At 46.0% G+C, this 17,458-nt stretch overlaps 1 protein-coding gene across 3 annotated transcripts in view; it reads right to left on the minus strand.

The window, feature by feature from the left end:
• ULK1 (unc-51 like autophagy activating kinase 1) overlaps positions 1-16,781 on the minus strand; it is a 72,925-nt gene extending 56,144 nt beyond the window's left edge. For all 3 annotated transcript variants that reach the window (XM_072935967.1, XM_030285385.4, XM_072935968.1), the window contains exons 1-6: positions 16,642-16,781; positions 16,302-16,452; positions 15,410-15,502; positions 15,276-15,317; positions 2,203-2,235; positions 1,393-1,429 (exon numbers count right to left, since the gene is read on the minus strand). In XM_072935967.1, the coding sequence (XP_072792068.1) occupies positions 1,393-1,429; positions 2,203-2,235; positions 15,276-15,317; positions 15,410-15,502; positions 16,302-16,391 (295 nt within the window). In that variant the 5' untranslated portion in view covers positions 16,392-16,452; positions 16,642-16,781. The remainder of the gene's footprint in view (positions 1-1,392; positions 1,430-2,202; positions 2,236-15,275; positions 15,318-15,409; positions 15,503-16,301; positions 16,453-16,641) is intronic.
• Between the last annotated feature and the right edge of the window lie 677 nt (positions 16,782-17,458).

Genomic DNA, 17,458 nt, shown 5'->3' on the forward strand with positions numbered 1-17,458 from the left:
AAAATTTAGCTTTCAAAGCTCATGCACTGGTAAAACTAAATTTTTGCTATTTTTTAAAAGCATTTGATTTATAAAATTTGCATTTGCAATCAGAAAGAACAAGAAGGTACCAAATACAAAACCATCCTCCACTGGTGTTCATAAGAGCATTCTGCCACCACTAAAGATGCTCCTTTTAGAGCAGAGCAATACCAAACAGATGCAAAACATATCCAAGACAAAGCAAACTAAATCTGGATTTTAAAAAACAAATGCCTGTCACTTCTATCTCACCCACACTTCAAACAAAACACATGAAAGACAGAATATTCTTTCTCCTTCAAGTACTAAACCCTTTCTGAAAATTCAAGTCCACAAATATAATTCATTCCCCTGTAGGAAGAGTGTGACATGCTAGCATCAAGCCTCAAATTATCATTCTAGGGACACCAACACTAGCTGTAGGGCAAATGTAAATATATCTTTTAATCCTTCAATTTTTGCCATTTCCAGGCATCACATACCTCAATAAGGAGCCTGAAGTATTATCCAGCTGACTAGCTTTTAATTTGAACAATGTGAACAAACTTTATTTAACCATGACCCAGAGTCACACATGAAATGAGATTAAAGTTGTCTCTTCACATTTAGTAATCTTCTAGTTAACATGCAAAACAACCAGAAAGCTACTTTAAAGGAAAAAAATGGCAGTCAGGGCCAAAAAAAAAAAAAAAGGCTGTGTCTGAGTGCAGCCAAGTATATTGTTAAACATTTTATCCTCCTACCTGTTCTACATACTGAGGTATAAGATTTTCACAAAGACCAGGGTCCTGTACCTGTGCACTGAAAAATACCTTGAGGGATTGCCTCAGTCCTAGCAGTACAGCTGCATGATTTGCAAAGCATTTGGCTTGATGGCAAAGACACCCCTGAGTCTCACCAAAAGGTTCTTTTTCAAGGCACCATGGTCCTAGTTACTTGTGCTATACTTTCCAGAAGACCCCAAAATTAAGAGGGGTCACTCTCACAACACTACTGGCTACACCACAGCCATTCTCAATATGCTGAAACAGGAAATATGTTCTGCCCTCGATGTGGTACACCTTAGGGGTAACTTAAGAGAATATACTTTTGAGATCTTATTTTAATCCAACACTACAGAACTGCAAGGCTTCAGTGTAAATAGATTTTTTCTAGTCACCAAGAAAAGACAAATCATGTCCCTGGCAGTGCTGGAATATGTTTAACCTATCAGGCCATTGTAACCAAAATATATAACTAGTGACAACAGTCACTGCTGACCTACATAGAAAGGACTACAAGACCAGCTTTTTTTGTCATGGCTTCTCAGTTTTCCAATGATTATTGAAGGGTGAACCTCCCAGAGGATATTCTCCATACTGCTGTACTTACTGTGAAGGTAGTCTGCCAGGTCTCCACCATTACAGTACTGCAAAGAGAACAGAAAGCTCAGTTCATACAGGGAAAATCAAAGATTAACAAGAAAACCAGTAAACTTCAGTAGGGTGGCAGGCTTATCACAGTATTTAAACATAAATAAGCACACATGTCAAAATACATATTCAGAAGTTGGCAGGGAAGATCTCATTCCTCTGGGCTCCTCTCCTGTCCTATTTCTCCTAAATGTTATGTTGCATGATGATACACCAGCATCAACCAGCTCTTGTGCACATCCATGTTCTAGACATCAGAGAGAAAGGTAAAACCAGAACAAAGCAGAGGGGTCACCACTGGAGACACCAGCAGAAAGCTCTTTGAGGAAAGCCTGGGAGTGGACACAGCTGAAAACTGAAACTCCTCACAGTGCTCCACATCATTAGGAAAAGTCAACAAGATTTCCAAGTGAGAACTGCAGAGGAAGGGAAACATTCAGAGGCTCTGCAGAACATTCTCTCTGGTGGATGCCTGAACACAAACTCCCCCATGGCACCCATTTGACCCCTGAGGTTCAGTGTCTGACTGCTTCAGCCTGTGCCTCCACGACCTTCTGAGAGCAGCAAGATGAAAAATCCCCTGGCTGCTCTGTGCACCCACACTCTCCAAGGCCTGAGCTGCAGATCAGATTAACAAAGCCCCACAGGTGAGACTGCCAGCAGGAAGCACCACTTGTGAAACATGCTTCTCTGCTTAAAATTAGTTAAAAAAATTCAAAGAGAGAAAGAGGGAGGGAAAGGAGGTTAAAAAAGATAAAGACACACTCACCTCCATAACCAAGTAGACAGAGTTTGCCAGTTCCTGGGGAAATAGAAAATCGAAAATTAAGGGATTTATGCACTGAAATTTTTCAGACATTTATTGCTGTATTATCTTTTAAACAGATAATCTGTTCTCTGCTATGAGTCAGACTGAAGAAAGGGTAAAAACATTATAGATTAATTCCTGGAAGACTGCTTGCTTTGAAAATACCAGGTATTTAAGCATATTATTGGTTTGTGAGGGTGCATCTGTTTAACCAAGCTGATCTCCTGTATTTTAGTGTGGGTTTCCATGTCCTTTCAGGCTCCAGGGATTAACAGTGGCACGCAACACAGATGCTGGCACACTGCTATCTTAGAGCCTTAATCATTTCCACATTTAACTTGGCCCTTTATAGCAGCTGTGCCCACATGAGCAATACTAGGCTGAACAGAAAGATAAGAGCAGCATAACTTTGGGACCTGCAATTCAACCCTGTGGCTGAAAAGCGCCCAAGTGACACCTTCCCTTAGAGGGCAAAAATGAAAGATCTCAGACAAAAAATGTAACACTTGCCAGCCATATTTTCTACATGCTTTAGCAGTGCCATTATCAGGTGGTTAAAGTTTTCTGGATTGTAATAGGGGTCAACATGAGCAAAGCCCAGGCCAAATGCTCATCTTCCTAAATTCACGCCTAGTGCTGCACTGTGATGCTCTTACCATCCTGGGAGTTCACCTCCTGTCTTGGAACTGCCCACCTTCCCCCGAGGAGCTCAAGTGTCCACCAGAGCCTGGGGCCACCCTCCATTCTTACAGCTGCTCTCACTGCCAAGCCCAGCTGAGCTTTTAGAAGTCCCCTTGTTTGTTGAAAAAGCAATTTTCTGTGAGACTTCAAGAAAGTGTTTGTTGCACTTCCCTGCATTACAAACACTTCTTTCAACAGGCTTTGTTTATCAACCTCTGCATTTGAAAGCAGCACACATTAAGTCATCCAATTTCCTACACACATTGGATGAAGTTGGAAATCAGTCTGTGGGTAAAAGCACCAGCCCAGGGAAGCAGTGCAAGAAGAAAACCCCAAGCATCATCACAAGCTTTGCACATGACAAAGCACTGAGGGAGAATTCTCAGGAACGTTCAAAGCCCACCAGCTCCTGCTGTCCTCAGCAGGAACAGCAAAAAGCCAAGTTTGATAAAAGACACCCAGGACTTTCACTTCTACAGGAACTCCAGCCCCAGATGTACCAAAGATATGAGATACACCAGAAGTGAAATGCAACTGCTCAGGGAATTCACTGCAGGGCAACTGCTGGACACACAGGAAGTGTCTGAAGTGGTTTTTGCAGCCCAGACCAAGTTCATCACTGCCACAGAAACAGGTTTCATAGACGCTTCCAGGCTAAATGTGCTGTGATCACTGCAGCTCAGGAACTCTGCTCTTTAATATGGAGAGTGCCAGCAGGGTTTGGGGAAGCTCAGTGTATTATTACCTATATAGGAAATGAAGAGGAACCAGAGCTTACACAAACCAAGTCCAGAAGATATTTGCAACAACTTATTAGCCAACAGCTAATGTACACTCTGCAGTTTGATTGTTTTTCCACTCTATACTATTTAAAGACGCTGCAAACAAACATCACCAAGGAAGTAATTGATTTTTGGCAGCCAGTGTGTGCAGTGACCAGGGTTAAACAAGGACCTGCACAGGCAAGAGAGATGCTCTGCTTGGCTTTCCCAACAACAGCATGACCTTGGTGGTTGGTGGTTTTATCTCTTCACTCTGTGTTGGTGTGACTTTAAGAGGGCAATGCCTGAAAGGCTTTGAAGAGAAAGGTCCGTGGCTTCCCCAACCATCACAGGCAACAGCACCCTCTGAAAATTCAACCTTACCAGGCAGAACTGGCCAGAACATCTAGCAAGGGTATTTTCAGATCACAGATGCCTGTACCAAGGAGAACAAACTTAAAAATTTGCAGCTTCGGCATTTCAAGACCCACTTATGAGAAAGATCGGTAGAATTTTGCCAACAAAACTAAATATTTATTTCAAGAAGGGTCCCAGAAACAAACATGTTTGGAAAAAGCTGGTAGAGCTTACTGTGGTTAAAACAGACTCAGCTGTCTAAAGAGACTTCTGGTTTCTCAAACAAGCTCATGGACTTCTCTCAAGCTGATTCAGCAGCAGAAACTACTTCTTGTCCATTTTTATCCTTCCACTATATTTATGATTTTTTCATTAACAAAACAAGGAAAAAAATACTGCAAGCCAATTTTGCAAGCTACCAGTTTCTCTGAAAACCAATGCAAAATGCCCAACCCACTCATTTCCACATCCAAAAAAAGTATTACAGTTTGCTGTATTTTTGCAGAGGCTTATTTTCAAGAAGTGTTACAGATAATTTCCTCTGGACCTCTTATTTACATGTGCCAGTCTGTACAGCCAAGCCTAATCCTGTCACTAAACAAGCTCAATGAAGACAACAGCACAGACACAACCCCTAACTTTTCCTGTCATCACAAAGGGCAGCAGTACCCCGACCATGGCCCACAATAGCAGCAAAACGCCTCTGCCAAAGGCATTAAGCTGATAATTAATCAGTCTGGATCATTGCCTGGCTTGTTCTTGAGCAGAGGCCCCAGTGATGAAGTTACAATTTAATTGAGTGTAAAAATAGGCAACAGCCTCTGCTGTCCACAAATAACACACATCTGCTGATGGAGGACAAAGAAATGAAGAAACCTCATTTAGCAATACACCATAAATCACCCCAAGACTGTGCTCTGTTACAATTTCTCACTGTGACACCAGGACACATGGTGTTATCGACATTAAGACCCAATAGTCCTGTCGCCCTTTAAATTTTCTCTCCACCCATACTGGAAGGTGGCATGATCCTCTTCTTGGAAAGAGTGTGCTTAGGTGTGTCCAAAGGGAAATGTCTGGGTGCACCCACAGTTAGTCATCCTCCTACCACAGCTTAAAAAGTCTCAGAGAGGAATTTTCCTTAGAAAAATCCTCCTCTGCACTCTACCCCTGAACTCAGCCTGCCACCAAGTTTAAAAAGGTGCTCAGGAACAGCAAAAAATGGAAATTTGATTACACAACATTCCAGGATTCTCTCAGCAGTGCAGTGTTCTCACCAATCTTTGTGAGACCAGCACTGTAGTAGATTCTGGGGGAAAACCAGCAAAGAATGGCTTCTAGCTCACACAAGGCCTCTTTTCTAGGGCAACTGGGATACAGGAAGAACACTGAAGATGAAGGTAGCTCCAGGGTTACACCCTGAAAAGGCTCCTGTTGCCTACAGTAGAGGAGCCATAAGCACTCAAGTCTCAAGATTAGTTTTACCACTCTCCTGGGTGTTTGCTGGCATCCCTGTGATGGCAGAGGATCTGTGCCCCTCAGGAGATATCTCCCATGAGCTGCTCAACACCACCTCTCCAACAGCACCCAGAGATGCTGCCAAGCAAAGATAATTTTGCTGCACATGGAGCTCTCTAAGCAGGGCCAGGACTTAACCAACTGCACCAACACAACAGAAGCATAACATAAAGCTGAGGGTCTGACAGTGGAAGATAACTCAACACCAACTGAAAACTAAACTTTTCCATTTCTTTTTTGTTACTTCCCCTACTCACTGCAGCAGAACCACGGCATATCACATCCTCCTGTTTTGCCAGCAGGATCTCATGGAGCCAGTACCCTTCTGACCTGTGGTCTCCAGTTATTGCATTCTGACAGTGGCACTGGAGTCACAAACACAGTCCAAACAAACACAACTTTGCTTTACAGAAGCCAATTCTTAGGCCAATGGCACCTGGAAAATCCCTAGCTCAGGCAGGAGCTCCCAAGTCGACTGGGTTTGGGAAAAACAAACCTGCTGTTCTAAAGAGAGGAAAAAAAACTTTCCAAAAAGTAAAATCTACTTAGTACTGTTTCACTGTGCCTCACAGCTTGGCTTGAGCAGGCTAGCTGCTGAAAAGGGAAAGGAAAACTGTCATGATATGCAAGGATTATCTTCCAGTGCATCTATTGGAATGGAAGCAAGATAAGGGACAATAGCAACATCAATCAGAAGGGTGGGAGAACCTATCATTGCTCATCCTTTGGAAAACTGATCTAAAGCAAATACCCAGAAGATATTCACATGCCTTTTGACCCCAAGTCAAAAGAAAAACAGGTCTCAGAGCCTTTTGTGTTCTGTTCTCTGGCCCTGGTTCTCCTCCTCACTCCTCCAGAACATCATCAATAAGGAGGAGCTCAAGAACATTTTGAGCAGGCTTCCAATTAATTCAGATAAAGAAAGGTAAAACCTACTGCTACTGACTGGAAAATGTTATTTCCAGAGTCAGCACATTTGTGACTTTCCAAAATAATCACGGCTTTTAATTTCTTAATGTAGACTGCATGGAGTAAGCATCAGAAGCACGACCTGGCGAGGCCCACAGTTGGTCATTGACTGCATTCTGCTTCCTTCTGTGATACTTCAAGAAAGTGTTTGTTGTGCTTCCCTGCATGACAGGGAAGCTGCCAGCTTGCAGCAAGCAGAAGAGAGGCCCTGCAGCACAAAAATGGTCTATGGGTGGCCTTGCAGCAGGCAGATTTTTGCAGAACTGGAAGAACAGTGATGCCAAGGGTCAGCACTGCCCATTGCCCCGTTCCAGGCTCTACCGTACTCTCCACTGTAAAACAGATGAGCTGTTTCAGGACAGGTTGTACTTCAGGGCAGATTAAAAACAGCAGGAAAACCATTCTCTGGTACTACACAGGCTTCAGGAAGGGAGGGAGACTATTTCCCATCCCCCTGGCAACAGTTCTAAAGTCTGCTTGCATGACATTAGAAAACAAACAGGACGTCATGTCCACGGAGCTGCTCTTTCCCAGGCAGCTCAAACCACCACAGCCAGATGGGATCACTGCTGGTGAGGCAGCTCAGCCTTCAAGTGACCTGAAGAAACGTCACCATCCCTTCCACTGGACACAAGCTTCCACCAGGTTCCTTCAGCCCAGCCCCAGCTGTCTCCCAGGCAGCGACAGCCCTGCTGCTGGGCTTCACAAATTCACTGCTGGCCTCCAACAAAGCACTGAGACCCAACACGCTTGCAGAGAGCTCAGACAGAAAAACCTGCCTCTCCTTCTATGGGGCCTCTGCAGGGCAGCAAATTACAGCAAGTCACAGCTGGAGCTGCCACCGAGCCCAACCACAGAAACCAAAGCATGGGATCCACGTCCTAATGGGGTACAGAAACAAAGTGCTGGGTTTCACAGGTCACAGAGCTTCGAGGCAAGACCAAGAACATACACATCACAGCAAATTAAGAGTTGAGCTGCTGGAACAGTGAGAAGCAATCCCTTCTTACAGCAGTCACGTTGCTCTGGAGGTAACACTGCAGCTCCTACAGCATCTGGGCCCCCCAGCCATGCACTGCCCATACCACTGAATGAGGCTGCAGCAGGGATAAGAGAATGGAAGGAAAAGAAAAGCAGCAGAATCCTGAAAAGTTTGTACTTTCTGACATGGGGTGGAAGTAGTTACCCCTTTGCCAACAGGCAGAATAATATCTAGAAGCTCTTTCAAGCAAAAGCAAGCTCCTCTGCAAAATGCATTATATTAATACTATCAAGAAAGGAAATGTCAGAATTCTAAACACAATGACAAAAATAATCAAACCCGATTCACTTTTCTGTATTTATTCCTCATCTCCTTCCTGTATCCCAGCCATACTATAAATGGAACATTTAAGGTTGAATTCCCCATTACCTTAAGCTCAGTCACATGTACTGGAATTAAATCCTTGCATACCTTAAAGCTGCATTTTATGAGCCTGCCCAATGAGCAGGGGTAGTGGGGGGAGAGCTAAGGGTTGAGGTGGATACTTCAGTTTTAATCACACTCATTGAGACACATTAGTTTACTGAGATATGTGCAAATACAAGCAAAGTGACTCAGTCCCGAGGTTTATTTTAGTTTCATTAATATAGTCCCACTGATAAAGTTGGGAATTGCTTGTTTTTTAATGGTATATACCAAACACAATCTGATACTGCAAGAGTTCTTTTGGTTTGGGTTTTTCTGGTGTGTTTGTTTGTTTTTATAAGCAACTCTGAAAATTAGAGGTTTGACCTCCCAGGGTTTTCTGTGGCAGCTGCATAAGTGACTGGCCTTTGCAAGTCTCTTTTCCATCCATTTATTTCATACTTCATTCACCAGATTTAAGAAAAGAAGCACACTTGCTACCACAAAGGTCTGGAAACAAGGGGTATAAAGAAAAAAGAGCATGAGTTTTCTTACAAATAAGAACATTCTTAATTTAAGAAGGGAAAAAATCCAGTTACTGGAAGCCAGAGAAACATGAGATCAAATCTACACTATTTAAACAACAGAGAAATTAGCACTTTTTAACATATTTAGTATGCTGGCTATGACTGCCAGCCGAATGAAAAGAGCATCAAATGCAAATGAAGACTCTCCCAACGACTGGGCTGTGTGCAGGGTGAGGTGACACAGCCCCCACAGGGACACACAAAGCCCACCCCACAGCCCCTGGGCTGCCTCCCAGCCCTGCCTGTGGTCCCCATCACACCAGCAGCTCCCACACCCTGGGCCACCAATGCACTCGGAGCTGGCTGGGAGTCTGCCTCTTCCTGGAGGTTTTTAAGATACTTTGCTAAATGAGATCTCTAATGACTTAAAATTATGCATCTTTCATTCCCCCCCAGTGGAACCACAGTCTGGTTGATCCCTACTATGCCAGTTCAGCTGACCTAATTCCTCCTGTTATTCTGATGCTAGGAGACAAGCCAGGTGCTCCTGCAGCCAGACTGAACATTACTGCCCTAAGCAACCAGTGATGCATGGTTTGATTCATTTCTATCAGCCCCCTTGAAACAACCTTGCTTAGTAAACAGATCCTCACTTTGCATTTTGCTAGCATCTCTATGTTTATGGTAGTATTAAAGGTCTGCATATTATAAATGCACAATTAAATTGCCTCTTTGCTATACAATAAGCACAGCAGAGGTTCCAAAGCTATCTATGGGCAGGACTCATCCCTGGATTCTGCTGTGAACATTTGTTATTACATTTCTCAGACAGGAAACATAACATCTGAAGACAATTAAGATGCTTTCACTTAATCAAAATATGTTTAGGTCTGCACCTGAGAAACATTGCCTTGGAAGATGACATCATTCATGTTCATGTTCCACCAAACTGCCATTTGCTACTGCTATGTGAACATAAGTAACAACAGGGAAAAAGAAAAAACACCAGCTAGACAACAAAAACATCAAGGAAAACCATGTATACTTATTCTGAAAACAAAACCAAACCAAAAACCTCTCCTTGCCTTTGCAAAGGCCACCACCTCTGCTGACCACCCCTGTGCTCAGCTTCTCATTCCCACTGTATGTCACTTCTGGGATAGAGGCAGTTTGCCTCATGGAAGACCCACATCTGCTTTGGGTGTTTTTCCAAAGCAAACCAGAGCCATCCAGCTTGGATTCCTACCACCAGCACCAACCCTCTGTTTGCTGGTCTGTGCAAAGCTTTTCAGTTGGTATCAATAAGTGGGAAGGCAGGTGGTGTGGGAAAACGAGAGGAGAAGGGAGGACACACCAAAGTGAACTGTACCCTCAATTCTCTATACAAGATGGAGCACTAAGATGAGCTTTTGAGACACATTAGCTTTATTGCAGTTTCACAGTTTAGTGGCAAGCTCAGTTCAGTCACAAAACTAAATCTTTCAATTAGGTTTTGGTTTGAGCCTATAATTATTTGAAATAAATTCGGTGTGTTTCCACCTGAATTTAATCCCACCCAGCCACTGATTAGGAGACACCTCTTCCCATCCATTATCCAAATCTTCACCTCCTTGCTTTGCTCACTCCAAACGCGTTCAGTCATCACAAGCATTTACACAGTGGAAATTTTCATGGTGGAAACACTGGTGGAGCTTCAAGAGCAGCAGCACAAACAGCAGCCACCAGAGCTTTGCTATCAAACTGTGAACACAACAGCCTTCCAGTTTCCTATTACTGCTGGGAAACATTCCTTAATCTGTCATTATACTCTGAGTAATGCTACCTTCCACAGGAGCTTTGGAGGCCATTAACCACCACGTCGCCGGCTCTTCCATGACACCTTAATCATGTGAGAGGAGTACAGGTATGTACTTTACACACAGCATGAGTAAAACGGTGACCATAATTTCAGAAATGTGGCAAGACAACTCCCTCTAAAAAAAGCTCATGACTGAGGTCTATATTTAGTGGTCAGCATTTGCTGGATGTTTCAGTGACCTGCACAGTGGGACACTTGGCTGGGGAAGCCAGCATCAAATCGAAGTTCAACACTACAGAACTCTCAACTCTCCACAAACATGGTCATTCTGGTCCATTAAACTCCCAAGCCTTTCCCTACAAAACAACTGGCAGAGGGTGGCTGTGTTTTCATCCTTTCCCCTTCTAGCTCTAAATTAAGCCAGATTCAATCTTCAGTAAGAGTGATTCCCTTCAACAGATGCGAGGATGCTGACGGAGCAGGATAGCAGACAGCCATTCTTGTCCACAGCGCAAACAGAAAGAGGATTGCTTGGCAGTTCAGAGAGCTGCACTTTACACCCACTCACCAGGCAACCTGCCAGCTTTGCTAGGGAATGGAATTAAAACAGGGTTTAAGCAGGCAGCCTGACCTCAGGAGAGCAATCTGCCAGACACAGAGTGCCTCTTTAGTCATTCCAAGTGCCTCAGTGGAGCCCTGTCTCCCGAGATGGGGCATGTAAACAGCAGCGCCTGAGGACCAGAAGATCCCGCATGAGGTGGCACGAGAGGTGGCCAGGCATGAGGTGACACTGCAGCAGCACTGATTCACCCGGCACCACGCTCATCAGTGCGGTGCTGCAGCAGAGGTGAGCGGTGCTGGAGGGCACACGGAAGGACACTGCTGTCCACGGGGCTCCAGGGGTCCCAGGGGACAGCAGGAGGCATGTACACAAGATGCAGAGTAGCATCCAAAGGCTCTGTGTCAGAAAACGGGTGATGGTGCAGCCAGCACAGCACAATATCACAGCCCAGCAGCCACAGCTCTATTGATCACAAGGACTTTCTTCACAGCAGCAACACAACAACCTGGCTCTCAAAACCAGCACAGGGAGACTGATCACTAACCTGAGAAGCGTTTGTTCTGCCACCCATGCCTTAATCCATGTGCACAAGAAAAAACTGCACTGCAAGGACTCAGTGTTCTTTGTCTCCAGGTGATACAGTCATCACTGCAGAAATATTTTTGGTGAGTCTGTACCAGGTGACTGAGTTAAGCATTTGTCTCAGCTCATCCCAAACTGGTGAGTATAACAAACCAACCTGTCGCCAAACTGTAGAAAGCAGACCCTCAGGTAACATAGGCTGAGCCAGAAACATCACAGCACAGTGCCTTGTGTGACTTTAGCAGCTGTGTTACTGCAACCAGTCCATTCCACTGTGCAGAAATTGGGGGGGAAAAACCTAACACAAAAACCACCTGATACCCACTCAAGCACAGTCATAGCCAGGCTGCTCTAAGAAGCAAATTCAGCTCACAGGGCACAACTAGGGAAAATCTGTCAGTAAAATTATCCTTCTTATTTCATGCAGGAAAATGCTTTCTAATATCCAAAGCATGACATGCCCAGATTCAGCAGATTTTCTGCCCTGGCACCAACACAGCCACATATGAAATCTTCAGCTGACACCTATTTAACCTGGGGCAGCTGGCACAGAACAGGGAGGGAAAGACACACAGAATTTCCCACTGCCCAAAGATCTTAGCTATGTATATAGGAACTTCTTCCTAGTGCTGGAAGGAATTTTCTGGCACACATTGCTCCCAAGATCTGACAAGTTCAAGGGTTCCCTTCCTACCATTGAATCTCCTCAGCTAATCAAGTGGTCACAGACTTAATGTCCTGAGACACAAAATAAACCAAAGCAAGCCCCACACACCAGACCACATGCACTAAGCTTTCCCTGTCAATGAGCATGAAGAGTTGAGCCGACCCTCAGAGTCATGGAAATCAGTTTTCCAAGAAACTTTATTTCTATACCAAGTCCTCCTTTGGCAGAAACCATAATTTGTTGCTACTAATTTGCACCTTAAGGAACAAGGACTCATTTGGCTGTTGTCAGAGTAAAAGGATTTCTGGTACCCAGATGTCCCTCTGAACCACTCTACTCCTCTTGACTGCTGCAGACTGGGGACCCCAAAAAGCCAGCTGAGGGGTCAGGTGGTGCTCAGCAGCAACTAATACACCCCACACATGGTGGAATACAGCTTTTAGTGTCTGCCAAACATCTCCTGTGTCTAGGAAAAACCCACACCTCAACTCCATACAGACACTAAATAGACAGCGCTTTTAGAAATGTGGTACAATAAGACTTATCCTCTTTTTCAGCAGGGGTTCTTGCATTAGGCTCCTAAACTATTAACAGCACCTCTCATTAATATATAAGGACATAATAATGGGAATATGCATATTTCATTTTGTGAGCCATTCTCATGTACTGATGCTGTTCTAAGGATTCCAGCAAGGGGATCTATAAAAGTCCAGTCACTGCACTTTTATGGATTAAACATTCATCAGAATCATTTATTCCTAGGAAGTTTCTTATTTTGTCATTATTTATGAACTAATATCACAAAGATCTGCGAAATGAGAAGGAACACAGCAATTTTCCTGGATTTGAAGGATAAATTAAAGGTGCAGGATAAGAGCTGCTTGTGAGTGCTAAATGTCAGTACTGCAAGTGCTTGTCTGGAGCAAATCTAGCCTGACATCAAAAATCTCATGTTGTGAGAGGTCTGGCTAACACAAGTTTTTAACCAGGAAAATGCAAATGAAAGCATCATTGGGTGTAATCACTTGCTTACAGCCCCTGTGGTTTTGGTAACCATTTCCTTGTGTGCAAGAAACACACAAGTAAAAGTCAGAGTCACTGTTGACAGGCAGTGCAGAGGAAGAGAGGACACAAAATGCAATGACAGACAAAGCTACAGGGCAACAATAAGTTTCCCTTATTTTTTTCCCTTTTGCTCTATGTTGCAATACAAAAATAAACATCTTCTGTTTTAGAAAGCCTGCAAGTAAGGATTCAATTAACTGCAAATATGGTATTTTTGAGGATAAATACATATACAGATATGAATGAAGCTCCTGATCTGGTATCAGGGGAGAAATGTAAGTAATAGTCTTTTCCACAAAGTAAGGAAAGGTGGGCAGAAGCCAGCCTTCCACAGACCTGCACTTTTACCTTTGCAGATAACTTACTCTCACACAACCCCTAAGCAGACACAGAGCAAGGCCAAACATTCAGACACACTACACACAATATATGTGGGTTAACTGCAACAGACTGTCTGGTAATAGATCACCTCACACCAGAGGAGAGGCCACATCCAATGCCCCCAAATAATCTAATTTTCTCTGAGAAATCAAATTACCCAGGTCATACAAGGACTTTGCGACAAAGCTGGTAACCAAGCACAAACCTGGGCATGCCTTGAGCCCTGGACCATTCTTAAGTTCCTGTTTTGTGATACCTTACATAGCTTCTTGCTAAAATCTCACCAGACTACACTGCTAAACACAAAATTTGATAAAGCTCATCACAAAAGGAGAAAAACACATTTCTAAAATTGTAACAGTGATGAAATTGCTCCTTTGGCAGAAAATGTCTATGAGTTGCTTCCTACTCAGCAGTAATGTGAAGCAGGGAGATGAATCTAACAAAAGTTTTTAAAGATCTCAGTAAGCACAAATGCTTCATAGAAATGCAAACTATCAAGTGCAGGAGCAGCCACTCATTCTCTCAAGTGAAAAGTTATTAAGCAAATGAGGAAGGTACAGAGAATGGAAAAAAAAAAATCAAACAAAAACCAAACCATGAGATCTAATGCTCCAAGGGGACTGTGCCCACAGGAAGCTTTCCCAGCTACTCTGCAGCACTCATCATCCCAAAGGCTGCTTTGCCAGATCAGCTCCGAGGGCTGGCTCAGGAGCAAAGCAGCAGCAATCCTGCTCCCAGCCAGAGCAGCAGCACATTCCCTATTATCCTCTCTCTCCAAAACACCACCAGGCACTGACACTCTCCAAAGCACCCCAGCTCCGGCAGGGAGGGAGCCGGGGGGCTGCGGGACACCGGGTGAGAGCGGCGGACTACAGCACCCAGCAGGCACCGCCAGGGTGGGACTCAGTGCCGGGGCTGACGCGGCGGCCACCGGAGCCAATCCACGGGAGAAGGAGGAATGTCAACAAACACGGCGGCCTGCGGGACGCGTGATAGCAGCGACAGGGCAGGACAGCGGCGATAAGGGACCCAGGGCCAGCCGGGGGTCGGGCACTCGCCCTGGACCACAGCCCCGCATCCACCAGCACTGCCGCTCCACCTGAGCCTCTGCATCCTGCGGCGTTATGTTTTAAAAAGCAAAGAAAACTTGTTATCAAGCAGGATTTAATGAAATAATCAAAGGGAAAAAAAAAATCGTTGGATGATTTGTGTTTCGCAGCAGATCGGTTTGGTCCCCTCTAGATTAGATCTTCAGGGCTGACTTTGAAGGAAAAATGTCTGCTGCAATTTTTAACACTTAGTGACGACCACAAGGACAACAGAAAAATGCAAATTAAAATCCTCTGGAGCTAAGACAATCATATGCTACAAAGTCATGCTTGCACTATTTTTACATGGCCTAGGAAAAATAAATTTTCTCAGGGAAGGTATCCAGACCAGAGAAAGAAAATAAAAAAGTGGGCATGTCAAAAATAAGTACTGTTAATTTTATTTCTAACATTCTGAGGACATAAAAGCTTCCAGCACAGGCATATTCACCACACCGTATTTCACTGTGTAACATCCTGGAGCAGAAGCTCCCACCTCAACTCCAGCCAACAACTACCACATGATCTGCTGTGTTTATCTTTCCCTAACTTATCTGAAGGCTTTCTCTTTCCCCCCCTCGCCACAAGTACACATTGAATACAAACACTTGTTAAAAAGTGAAATTTCACCAACTCCATTTAACTTTTCCCAAATTTAGAATGGTTTGACTTAATTGAATGTATTTACCTGGAAGTCATACAAGGCAACAATGTTTTCATGTTTCAATTCCTAGAAAAAGTAAAAAAAAAAATACCATAAGCTAGGAGCAACAAAGGACATACAGAATAAAGACTGAAGAAAATAAGTCAGTCTGCCTTTACCTTAAGAATTTTTATTTCCTTGCCCAGCAGTGTTTGTGATTTTGCAAGGTTCTTCTTGTTAATACATTTCACAGCTACTTCCAGCTCAGGTTTCTGAAACAGCACATAAATAACACAAACAAATGTAAATTTCACCATTCATTCACATTAGGATAAGCAGCCTCTTAAGAGATTACAAACACTACTGAAAAAAGTGTCTTGCAGCACCGGTAAAGGCCTCTCACTTCACATCCTAAAGCCTTCTCCTTACTTGTTCAGACTTGCCCTTTCCAGAATTATGCTTGTCAGCCGAAGGAGAAAAGCCCAAGGTTTAGGTTTTTGTTACTACTTCATACAATGATTATCCCCTTATTTAATCACTAGAAATAAATGCACTGTGGGAGCCGTGGCTTATCCCAAGCACTAATGATGGAAAATCCACTGCCGGATTGGTTTCCTTTTATTTACCAGTAAGAGATTTCTCCTCCTCCTGGAAAAATTAAGTAGAGAAGACTTCACAGACACACGCACAAAAAAATCCCAAACTAAAGAGCTCCTTTCATACATAGTGTGTAGGGATTTTTTCTCCCTTGTTTTGGAGGTGGGGATAGGTTTTGGGTGAATCTGTGGGCACCACAGAGGCAGCCCACGGCCTCCCAGACCCAAGGTAAAGCCACCTGCCCGGCTCCTGCCGGCACACACGCCTGCTTGGAAGAAACTCCAAGGAGAACAATAATAAATAAAAATAAGCATCCTGAGCCCGGGGTGATGCCCAGGCTGGCAAAATCCGCCGCAACCGGCGGGGATGCGGTGACCGGGGCGCGCTGCCCCCAGCTCGGCCCAGAGCAGGAAATAAATAAATAAATGAAAAGCAAAAGCGGGGAGGGTGGAAATAAAAAGCAGGGATTCTCACCTCTTTGTGCCTGCCTTTGAAGACGACGGCGAAGGCTCCGTGCCCGATCAGGTCCTTCCTGCTGAACTCAAACTTTCCCACCGTCTCCATGGCGCTGCGCCGGGGGGTCCCGGGGGCCGGCGGGGAGGCTGCGGCCGGGACGGCTTCAGAGCTGCAAAGGGACGAGGAGGAGGAGGATGGCGGTGATGAAGGAGCTGCCTTGAAAGAAAATTAAACCTCTCCCAATCCAAACACGACGGGGATACCCCCCCGCCACCGCCCCCCCCTCGGAGCGGTCGGCAGCCGGAGCAGCCCCGCTCCCGCCGGCCGCGGCAGCTCCGCGCCGGGCTGCGCTGCCCACCTCGCCCTCGTCCATGGGCTGCCTCTTCCTGCCGAGCGGCCGGGAGCCGGGCATTGTCAGCGGCCGGGGCGAAGCTGGCTCCTCAGCAGCGGGCCTCCCCCATCTCCTCCTCGGGCCGGGCCAGCGCGGCTCCTCGGGCCCCGCTTCAGGCGGGGCTCCCCATGCCGAGCCCCGGCCCCCCCGCCGGCAGGCGCGGCTTCGTCGAGAGTCCACCTTAAGCGCGATCCACCTTAACGCCCGGTCCGCCTCACGGCAACGCTCCACCTTAAGCGCGATCCACCTTAAGGGCCGCCCGCGCCGCCGGCTGCGAGCGCTGGCGGGGCCGGGGCCGTGGGGTCGGGGTCGGTCGGCGGGAGCCGCCGCTCGCTCGGCCGGGCCCGGACAAAGCTGTGCGGAGCGGAGCGGGCGCGCCGGGCGGCGCAGGCGCGGTGCGCGGCGGGGGAGGCGGCGGGCGGGCGGGCAGAGCGGCGGCGGCGGCGGCGGCACCTGAGGCGGAGCGGCCGGGCCCGGCACATTTAAAGGCGCCGCCTGCCGCCCGCCTGAGTCAGCGCCGCGCTGCCGCGGCCCCCGCGCCGCCGGCCGAGACCGGGAGGGCTCCTGCCAGACCCCCGCCCGGGCCTTGGGGAGGTCACACAATCATGGGACGTTCTGAGTTGGAAGGGACACACAGCGATATTGAAGTGCAGCACAGCCCCAAGACTGCCACCACGTGCCTGAGAGCATTGTCCAAATGCTTCTTGAGCTCTGTCAAGCTCGGTGGTCAGCACTTCTCTAGGTAGCTTGTTCCACTGCCCAGCCACCTTCTAGCAAAGAACCT

Source organism: Taeniopygia guttata, chromosome 15, assembly GCF_048771995.1.
Source record: "Taeniopygia guttata chromosome 15, bTaeGut7.mat, whole genome shotgun sequence".
NCBI lineage: Eukaryota > Metazoa > Chordata > Aves > Passeriformes > Estrildidae > Taeniopygia > Taeniopygia guttata.